The following is an 11625-nucleotide window of genomic DNA, read 5'->3' on the forward strand; positions in this document are numbered from 1 at the left end:
GGCCTTTGTAGCTTTTACTTTCAGCACAGTCTTGGATTTGTCTTAAAAATTTTGGGACAGGGAAGAAACAGAGAGATGCTCTTCCTTCCTTTTCCCTTACATCTAGTGTTACAGATGACTGGTAGCCAAGATGCTGTGGTCCTAAATACATGAGATTTAGGGAAGGAAATAGGTAAATTAATTTCTGGGTTAAACTAATCTCAGAAAACACTTTGGGAGGAAACTTGAAATGGATTTGTAAAGAAAATTTTTTTAGCAAGAATGTTTTATAGGAAGGATCAGCTTTGATGCCTTGGCAGATATTCTTGCAGAATGGAAGACACGGTTAAAGGTAAGTATAGCAACAAAAAAAGTCACCATAAACTTGAACTATGGTCCTACAAAACCCACAAACACCAAATTCAATTCCTGTGTTGGAATAAGGTACCTCATTACTGAGAAAAACTTATCCAGCTTATTCCATCCTTAAGGAATTTAAGGACAGTTAGTTAGCTGCGAACACATGAAAGCTCTTCCTGTTATCCCCTAGTAGGTAGAATAGCCACAGCCAGCTGAAGCTGTGTATATATTTATGCTTTTCTATGGGCTGTGGCTTCTCTGCAGACATCCAACAGAGCACCTTGGTGGTTAGTGACGAGGAAGAAACAGGGTATTTCATAGATAAGTCAGGATACAGGAAGGACTGATGTGATCTATGAACTGAACTGAAAAGCTCTCCCTGGTACCATAGCATAAATGTTGGTTGTGTGAGCCTTAGGTGGACTAAAGGAAAGGGGAGACATTTCGTTCTACCAAATACTCCAAAAAGACTGGGATGTGCCCAGGATGTGCCCAGGATGTATCCATGAAGTAAACTCACTAACTGCAGTTTGACACCCTGTTCCATTTTGCTAAGTAAAAATGCCTTCCCACAACGGAGGAGAAGGTGCCTCAGAGGCCAACTCTATACTATGTAAGTGTACTGTGTAAGTGGGCCAACTCTAACTGACCAAATCTTGTCCACCGAGCCTGCTATGAAATGTTGTAGGCAACCGTCGAAATGGCACAGGGTCTGCTGTTAAAGATCATTTTGGGGAGGGATAGTCTTGGATTGACTGAAAAATAGCTCTAATATCCTAGCCACACTGCCTAAGCATGGTCATGGAAACTAATGTGTGCCTAACTTCTAGAATCGGAGGGGAAGTATATGCCAGGCTTTCTGAGCACTGAATGAGCACTGTCCCCATCAGGACATAACTAGAACGTGAGCAAAAGATCTGAGAGTACTTGATGGTATTGCAGGCAAAAAAGTCCATTTCATGATTTTCCCCCAGTCCCAGGTAATTGAATTACATTGGGAATATCTGATCTGTTATGAAGGATCCAACATAATAAAGTAACTCAGACTATTCCATTACAATATTTAACATGCTCAGAAAATAAATCTAACACTTGATATAGCAATTCTGAAGTACAGCAGAATCTTATTTAATGGGATGTAGTATGCAGAAGTTGTGTCCATGGTAATTTACAGGTACTGTGAATGCCTGAGACAAAAAAGCTCTCAACATGCTGCATGACAACCTGATCACCTGGAAGCTGACTTGTTTTTGTTTGTTTGAAGTCCAGCAGCCCTACTATGTTAGCATTTGCTAGCCAAAAGTACAGAATTAATGTGCCTGTCCCAACTGGTCTAGGCAGAGTGAAGGATAAAGTGGCATCCACTTGTTCATCTTGTGTTCTACCATTGGAACACAGAATTTTGGAAACCTCAAGTAGTCAATGAAAAGCTAAAAGGATGGTTGCTTAAGTAGCTCACAATCTGCAGAGAAACTTGTATTTCTTGCAGGTATAGTATGGCATGAGAATTTATGCAAGTGCATGTCAATCAAGATCTCCCTGTGGTGGAGGGGTAAGAGTCCAATTATACGATGGCATTCTGTATAATCTAAAATTATTTCTGATGGATAAATGCTAAAGTAGTAACAGACTCCTGGTATCACCCTTGAGACTCCTAAGGATTCAATGGCCATGAGATGCAATTTGTATCCCTCTACCCTTAACCATATGGAATCAAAGACAAAGAAATAATGTTTAAGGACTCTTTGTCAGTATAGGGATGTTGTATTTTGCTGGAGGTGAACTAATACTTGTGCTAGAACTTCTGTGAAGATACTTCATGCTGTGCAATGGACTGAACTTAGGATGGTTGTGAACCTGTGTCAGTATTAGACAAAGACCTTTTTTACTGAGACAACTTTATAGACAGCAGGAAGAGTGAAGGGCAATAAACCAGCGCGTGTGAAATAATCCGGTAAGAGTCACCATCCTGAAATTTTAGGTATTTAGGTTACAGATCTTGAGGATGAGTTGCTGTCCATCCTCTTCCTTGATACAAGGAAAATACATGTGCTTGTGTTATGACAGAGCCAATTCTAGGGCTGCCAGCACTAGCAGAATGCACCTCCTGCTAAAGCAGATTCTCAGAAGCGCTGCTCAGAAATGGATAGGAAGAATAACATGGTTTTATTTACTAATAAATAGGTGTCACCAAAGAACAGTAAATGCAAATGGGACATTCTATGAGGAAACTGAAAGAAGAATTCAGAGGAGGTATTGAACAAGAAGGGAAAAGGGCTAGTCATGATCCTTTGGTGTGTGCATAGTGTTGAGGATGCAGTATTTGAGTATTTGACAGCTATATAAAAGCAAAACATAAAATAAAATCCAACTACCACCTTTTCAAGCAAAATAAATGCTGGTAAATTCCAGCAAGGAGACGGTGGTTTCCCTGTCTATGGCACTGTGTACCACTTATATTGCATGTGTGTGTAGCTTATATCCCATACCCTGAAGTCAAGATGACAGAACTCTGAAGTGAGCTAAGAGGTTCATCAAAGACACATTCAAGGACATCACTGAACAATTTCATCTGCAAATGCCAGGTGCTGCTGAGGAACAGGGCAGGGCTGGAGAGAGTCAGAGTCTTACAACAGGAGTGTAGCGAGTTTCTGAAGGGGAAAATGAGCTCAAAGGTGGTTCCTCCCTACTGGAAATGATCCCATAGGTAGGTCCTCCCTGCTGGAAAATGACCACATATCCTCTCACATTGAGGCCAACCTTTCAGACACAGTTTATAGGACAAGGAACACCTGGGTGGTAACTGAGTTCATCATCAGGCATATAGATTGTTTGGTCTATATCAGTAAAAAGGGCAATAATAAAACCCTCTATCATTATTTAATTTACACTATAACTTTCTTTAGAGAATTTATTAGGCAGTATCTAAGAGAAAGACATTCTTATGTAAAAAATCCTATTCAGAAAGTGTTAATTTTATATTTTTCCCGCTGTATCATATTCATTAGTGTTTCAGAGTCTTATTGTTCAAGTTCTTTAGACTTCTTCATATTTCTTTCAGCCCTTTTACATAGTCCCTATGTGTTTTGTAGAAATGGATACATATGTCCAATGATTTGGGTTGGAAATTTCTTAATAAAAGAGGAGTGAAGCTCTGGAATAATCACCTAGAATAAATGTGAAATGTAAGTTAACAAGGTCATTTAAGTTGAAAATTGAGCAGTTTATGGAAAGAGACAGCCAATGTTGTTACTTATAGTAATCTAGGGAACTGATCTCAAGTGCTCGAGAGGTCCTTTCCAGTTTCATGCTCTTCTATGTGTATAAAATAAAATTTTAATCTAGATGCTGGGAAAGAAGAAAGGTTTTACAAGTTATCTTTTCATGTTATCTTATTCTTCAGAACATACTGTAGTTATTTATAAATGTGTAACCACCAGCTGCCTTTTCTCACAGTTTTTTTCCTCCCTCAAAAATACACTGATAAGCAGCAAACAAGGAACGACCACAGGACTACATACATTTGTAAATAGTTATCGTCAAAAGCAGTACAACTGGGATACATAAAACCATGAAAAGCCAACTAATAGGATTTCTTATGAACTTTTGGATTTCTTTTTCACTTGCTTTGTATTTTCACAGTGGAGAAAGAGAAGAGAAATGCATAATCGAAGACATTCCCAGTGACACATTGGTAATTGGTAGGTACCTGTCAATGCTATACGATGATCTAACCTATGCAATAATAAAGATAGCTTGCAATCTAACAGAAAAATCTGTGATTGATAAATATGGTACAACCACAGTGATAAGAAAGAGGACACACTGAAAATAATTCCCTGCAGCAGGGGCCAGTCATAATGTCCTCACACATTGTGTGTATCCATCACACAAAGAAATGCAGGTTTCCAGAGTGCTTAACTGACTAGACAAAGAAAAAAAACCTGTTTTCTAAGTCTGCTGCAGTGGAATTGCTGCTTCCATGTGCGCTTCTATGCATTCTGACTGATTTACTCATTCCAACCAGAATTTCTGTAACATGGTTTTCCCCATATGAATGGGAGAGTTACTTTTTTGGTTAACACTGGTCTGGAAAGAAGCAATTCAATATGTACTAAAGTTCCATTTCACCTGGGATATCACAAGCACATTAAGCTCGTCTACAAGACTGTAAATGTAAGAGTGAAAAGGGATAGTGAAAAATAATATATAATCATCTTTTTTATAAATAATGTGATAAATATGAAAGACAATCCTAAAAATTTATTTTGAATACAGCACACTTATGCTTTTGGAGGTCTCAGCATGCCTTCTGTATGCTAATCTTGCCAGAGCATTAGGAGTAATCAGAAAGTATTACTTGTTAATCAACGCTTTTTGTAGTATTCTAGAACATTTTCTAGTGTAGTAAAAATTTATTGCATTTCACACTGTTACAAAGTGCCCCCAAGCAATTTTAATCATAAGCACATGAAATACATATATTGCTTTATTGTTAATCATTTATCTTTATATTTTTGCTGAAAGGGCAATAAAGATGTTTAATATTAAGCTATGTTTTATTTAAAAGATTTTTTTCTATGTTTTTGTTCAGGGAATTACAAAGTACAACGCTGGGATATACATAAACAAGAATTTCTTGAATCTGCTCCTGGTTTGGGAATGTTTGTGACTGTCACAACTCCTTCTGCTGAGGTAAATATGCTTTATGAATGTTTCTGTAGAATTTATGAGTTGACTTTTGGCACTGACAGGCAGCACTATCTAAAAATGATAGGGGTTTTTTGGGAAAAAGTGAATCTACAGTCTACCAGTTAGTTCAGTATTTTGATGCTGAAAGGTGTAAGCACCTTCTGATTTCTACCAAAGTAAAATAGAAATGACAATGTTTGATAATGATGTGTGCAGACAATTTTTGCGTTACTACTGGATTTGGGAAACTGTGTCATTAAGAACAGTAAGTGACAACTGAGAAAACAGGTTAAATTTAAAACAAAAAAAGAAAATTCACTAATGAAGTAAAATGGTACAGAATGTACCTGAGCAGCAGAAAGGAAGGCTGATGATAAACTAAACTGCAAAATTAAAGATTAGCATGAGGCTGCATATAGCCATGATGCATAACAACTGCTTGTGTTGCCATGAGGTCCTGAGCTTTTTTCAGCAATGGACAATTTCTTTCTATGCCTCGACAAGGTCTTAGCTTTCAAACTTCAAATGCTTTAGAGAGCATTTGCTTTTGTACATTGCAGAAATATATAACATTTCAATGATGTTCACTGTGAGCTAAAATTGTTTATTTTTCTCTAAATCTATTCTGAAATTCAGATAAATTTAATGATTTAATGAAATTTAATGATGTAATTTATGTGCTCTCGCAGCCCAGAAGGCCAACCGTATCCTGGGCTGCATCAAAAGCAGCGTGGCCAGCAGGGCGAGGGAGGGGATTCTGCCTCTCTACTCTGCCCTGGTGAGACCCCCCTGGAGCCCTGCCTCCAGCTCTGGGGTCCTCAGCACAGGAAGGACATGGAGCTGTTGGAGCGGGGACAGAGGAAGGACACAAAAATGATCAGAGGGGTGGAGCACCTCTGCTGTGAGGAAAGGCTGAGAGAGCTGGGGGTGTTCAGCTTGGAGAAGAGAAGGCTGCGGGGTGACCTTATTGCAGCTTTTCATTACTTAAAGGGGGCTTATAAAAAAGATGGGGACAGACTTTTTAGCAGGGCCAATAGCAATAGGACAAGGAGTAATGGTTTTAAACTAAAAGAGGTAGATTCAGACTAGATATAAGGAAGAAATTTTACACGGTGAGGGTGGTGAAACACTGGAACGGGTTGCCCAGAGAGGTGGTAGATGCCCCATCCTTGGAAACCTTCAAGGCCAGGCTGGATGGGGCTCTGAGCAACCTGATCTGGTTGTAGATGTCCCGGCCCATTGCAGGGGGGATGGACTGGATGGCCTTTAAATATCCCTTCCATCCCAAAGCATTCCATGATTCTATGATTCTATGATGTCAGGAGGTTAATTGATTACTTTTTACATCCAACTGACAGTACTGATTTTTATTATTTTATTGATATTTATAATGTACATACCCAACATATAATATCTAAATTACAGGTACTATTGTCAAAACTGTATGGGCCACAAGGAACATTTTCTTTTACATCCTATCTGTCTGGGGAGCACGTTATCTGCTTACAGTCTAACTCCACAAGATTTGTGGCTTTTGCAGGAAGTAAACTGGTAGGTGTATTTCTTAAATATTCTTTGTTGTAATAGTATCAATTGTTTACAAACTTCAGAGATTACAAGCTAGATTAGAAGTTGGTCTAACTTCTAGCAGATAATTCAACATTTCTTAGTGATTAAAGAAGACAAACCTAGAATTATGAAGATCAAGAGATAAAAAGACTCTGTTGTGATATTTAAGAAGTCAAGATTAAAGAGGCAAGACTAATAACTATAGAGTGATTTAATGTTTGTACAGTGCTTTGAATGTGAAAGATTCTGATCAATAAGAACTATTTGGTTCAAAAAGATACATATGTAAGATTGACTAAGACAAACACTTGTCATAAAGATATTCCATGTCTTCACAAACTTAGACTGAATTCCTAAAGAAAATGTATCATTTTAATTTTTGAAAGATATTAAAATTACAAATATATTAGCATACTTGATATTGTCTAGAACCAACAAAGTTGGTCTTAATGCAGATTTTGAAAAAAAAGAAGCCAGCAGAGGTGATATCATGGCTCTAATCTATTTCAGCAAACATTTTCATAAACACTGTCTTGAAAATTTTATCTACATGCCTCTTCTCAAAAAATAGTTGAACAGGTGAGAATTACTCTCTGGAGGTGTTTTGTTTTTTTTTTCCAGTTTTTTTCCAGTTAAGTTAGATAACCAGCTAGATATAAACATCTCGTAAACATATTAAGTGAGGCAGGCAAAATTTCATCCTAGATGTATGCTTTGGGAACGTGTAGATGACACAGAACCGAGAAGAATTAACAGGACTGAAGTGGGACTATTACACTGGAATAAATAGGTGTTCTTATGGACTGATTTATGGAAATGAGTGGAAACTTAATCATACACATTGCAAAAGCACTGAGGTTCTAATAATAAAAAAATCTGTGAGCTCATCAACTAGACAGGGTAAGGGGGATAAAGCATTGGTTGGTCATAGTTAACTACACACCATTAATGTGATTCTGAGGATACACCAGGAGAATTTTCTCTGGTATAGATGGAGCTGTATTAATATAATTTTACATGATGCATGCACCATGTACAGTTCCGGCCAACGTATTTAAAAGAAGTGAACAGGTGCAGGGAAGGAGAACATTAATAGCACAAATATTAAATAGGGTGGTTTGTTTAGCTTAAGAACATAGAAGTAAAAAAGGAAAATATTGCTCTTTATACTTATATCTGCAAGAATAAAGATCACAAAAGGAAAAACATTCTTTAGCTAAGTTAAATCTTTAAGTGGTCTTCTGTAAGAACCAGGTGCAGTGGTGGTAATCTGAACTGCTTCAGACCAAAGTTAAATAAATTTATATACAAAGGTTTCCTTAAGGTTGTGAGATAGATTTCCAGATATACAGTTAGCTAACTTTAAGAGAGCTGAAAGAAGATGTGCTCTTTATTTGTGGTTGATGTCCGAGTAGACCAAACTTCTATCGTGGTAATACCAAGCTCCAGGATTTCTGCAGATTGTTTGGCTAAAACTTTTTATTTTCTCTTAGGTACAAATTGCTTTCTAGGAGAACTTCTATTAGTTTTAGTAAAATTTTTCATTCATGCCAAGATGAGTTGCATGATATTGCAAGCTCCATTCTTCTCTTTTCTTTCTATGGTACCTATTCCTTGGTAGGTTTGGGGCATTTTTGCTATAGATTGTACAATAGCTTATAGGATATCAGGAGGTATTTCATGCTGGAATAAACCGTGTGTGGAGAAAGAAAAAAGATACCTTATGGATGGTTCTGCTTTAATACCTATGAATAATGACTCAGCTGGTCTCCTTCCAGTCTTACATTCCTAACTGTTAGTGGAGGAAATCTAGAAGTGCATCAGCTTCCTCAGGTACTACTGAAGAATATAATTTCTGCAACATCAGGATGCAATGTGAAATACAATGAGCAGTCCCAATGGTGCTTATTTTTTAACTAGCTTGGGCAAAGAACAGAAAACTTTTTCATGGTGGTTGAATCAATACTTAGCATAAAATAATGCCCTAACAATAGTGAAGATTTTAAATTCATATAATTAATTTAAAATAAAATTAAGAAACACTTTAAATATCCCACCTGATTCTAATTTTGGGAAGGATTTCTATAAGCAATTAAAACAACTTTTGTGTAATGAGCTTAAAGGGAAATTATCCGTTGTTTCTGTTTTTCTAAGGAATTTTGAAAACACAGAAGACACAGTAATGAGAATACTTTTTCTGTTTGCAGCGTATCCATTTGGACATTAGAGTTGGAGAACATTTTTTGGATGAGTCTGTTGTTCAAGCCAAAGACAAAGTGAATGAAGTTAACTTTAGACTAGAACATCTAATTGAGCAAATTCATCACATATCCAAAGAACAAAACTATGAAAGAGTATGTATGTTCACTAATGGAAATGTTAAAAATATTGTACATAGGCTTATAGATTTACAAAGTATTATGACGTTTATTATTTAATTGCAGTTTAATTTTTAACTAACTCATAAAAATCTATTGGTATTTAACCAAAATAGCCTATGTTACCTTGCAAAATATTTTTAAGCTGTAACATAAAAACTAATTAATCAATCACTGTGAACTCATGCTTATAGCAACAGGTGTTATTTTAAAGCAGGAATTTCCAAATATAGTTTTCTTGGTTAGTCAGTAACAGCAGCTGAGCAGGTGGCAGGTACCGTTGCTGGTGATGTTGCCAGCTGTTGTTTCCGTGGTGGTCTGTGCGCATAAACTTTATTGGAGTGGGTAAGGAAATGACTGAGTGTATATTTATATACCTCCATGCAGTTAGAAATAAAGCCCTCCTTGAAACAAGTGTACACCTGTTATCTTCCTTTTTCTATACATATGCAGGCAGTCAGGCTGTGTTTGAAATATATCAACTAGTTATCTAAAAAAAATTTGGCTGCAAAAAGGTTCTTGACTGCAATATGGAAGTGACTGTAAACCTAAAAAGGATTAAGCCTGTACTAATGGAACATATTTAGCACAATATATCTTTTGTGAACAAGGGAAAGCTCTGTTTGCCTTTCTGCTTCAGGATACAGTGCGTCTGCCTCTTGGTTTTGATTTGTAAAAATATCCACTTTATGGATAAGAACAAACTTTCATTTTTATCAACCCAGACAGCAGCATGAAACATACAGATGCCAAAAGGTAATAATTATGCTTTTCCTTTTTTCTTCAGGAGCGTGAAGAAAAATTTCGGAAGACAAGTGAAGAAACCAACAGTAATATTTTGTGGTGGGCTATTGTACAAACACTAATCCTCATCTCCATTGGAATCTGGCAAATCAAATCTCTCAGAGATTTCTTTATATCTAAGAAGCTTGTTTAAGTCTTACAATGTAAATGCACAGATTCGGAAACTGCACACCATATAACACCTAATATCCAAAGAAACCCTGTATCTATTAGAAAATTGGTTGTATGTAACTCTCAAGCTTCTCTCATCTTCTACTCAGGTTCTTACTCTGGTTTCTCCATCTTTTATCCATTTCTTTTCCTCTGCAGATGTAATGCTAAATCTAGAAGAAGGGCTCAATGACTAAGGCAACACTTAAGTTCAACTCAGGATTGTTACATGTAAAATAAAAATCTAAAAAAGGTTTCCCAGTTTTTCAAAGTTTTCTACTGTCGTGGTTTAACCCTGGCCAGCAACTAAGCACCACACAGCTTCTCAGTCACTCCCCTCCCACCCCCGATGGGATGGGGGAGAGAATCAGAAGGGTAAAAGTGAGAAAACTCATGGGTTGAGATTAGAACAGTTTAATAATTTAATAACAATAATAATAAATTGTAAGGAAAAGAGGAAAAAACAACAGTGAGAAAAATAAATCCCAAGGAAGACAAGTGATGCAAATGAAAACAATTGCTCACCATCAACCAACCAATGCCCAGCAGCCCCCCTGCCAACATCCCCTCTAGTTTTATTGCTCAGCATGACATCACGCGGTATAGAATATCCCTTTGGTCAGTCAGGGTCAGTTGTCCCAGCTACGTCCTCTCCCAACCTTTTGTGCACTTCTAGCTTAGTCACTGGCAGGGCAGTGTGAGGAGCGGAACAGGCCTTGACACTGTGTCAGCACTGCTCAGCAGGAGCTACAACATCCCTGTGTTATCAACACTATTGGCTGCACAAATCCAAAACATAGCCCCATACAAGATACTATGAAGAAATTTAACTATATCCCAGGCAAAAACCAGTACATCTACTTGCTTAGTAAATTATTCCGTACTAGCATGGGCAGTTCAGCATTTCAGACTGACCAGGATTCAGACAGTAAGCAGAGAAACAACCATATCCCCTGTGGTGCTTAATTTGGTGAAAGTGTCTTGAACTCAACCTATATATGTGTAACACCTAGCTTTTGCTCAAATAGTTTTCTTTTAAAATATTCAAAGTTTTAAGTGACAGTGGAGCCCACCTTTGATATTATGATAAGTGTTTGCAACAATTACCATGGAAGAGAGAGGCCTAGACAAACAATTTGGAATTGTACTTACTTTTTGCTCCCAGATAAGCCCTAAACATTAGGCTATAGAGTTGAGATCAGACCTTGCCCACAGTTGTTTATGTAAATTGTTCTTTATAAAATATGCCAAAGTAAATCAAATTACAGGTTTCTTGGTAAACACTGAATTTGTGCCTATATATTTTATTTTAAGTTATTCCTACACTAAATTCTTCAGTCTGTTTCTGTGTTGGAGAATTATTTTTATTTTAATTATTCAGTAACTGTAACATGACTGTCTAAGGAACTTACCAGTTTTTGACTTAATCATGCTTTTCCATTTCACTTATTGCAGCTTGGTTGAATATATCTTTATGCTTTAATTTAGCTAGTTTATATACAACTAGCAGAGTAGCTACAGTATCATGCAATTACTAGTCAAAAGCTGTGGTTAAAAATTCAGATAATTAGCTTGACAAAGCAGCAGTAGTGTAAGAAGGACTTGGAGGTGGTTATAACATAGCCCATCTCAGCACTTGGTTAACATGTAAAAACATGAAAAAGTTTCTAGAGAGCCCTGTCATAGCAGAATA

General features: G+C 37.0%; 1 protein-coding gene across 1 annotated transcript; it reads left to right on the top strand.

Annotated features, from left to right (window-relative positions):
- Positions 1–3910: 3910 nt before the first annotated feature.
- Positions 3911–9915, top strand: LOC309592341 (transmembrane emp24 domain-containing protein 11-like; the record flags this gene model as incomplete). Its single annotated transcript, XM_082315602.1, has 5 exons — positions 3911–4040; positions 4934–5034; positions 6457–6582; positions 8808–8954; positions 9766–9915. The coding sequence occupies 5 exons, from the start codon at positions 3911–3913 to the stop codon at positions 9913–9915; spliced, it is 654 nt and encodes a 217-aa protein (XP_082171728.1).
- Positions 9916–11625: the final 1710 nt, after the last annotated feature.

This window comes from Platalea leucorodia, assembly GCF_965183815.1.
Source record: "Platalea leucorodia genome assembly, chromosome: 6".
NCBI classification, from domain to species: Eukaryota; Metazoa; Chordata; class Aves; order Pelecaniformes; family Threskiornithidae; genus Platalea; species Platalea leucorodia.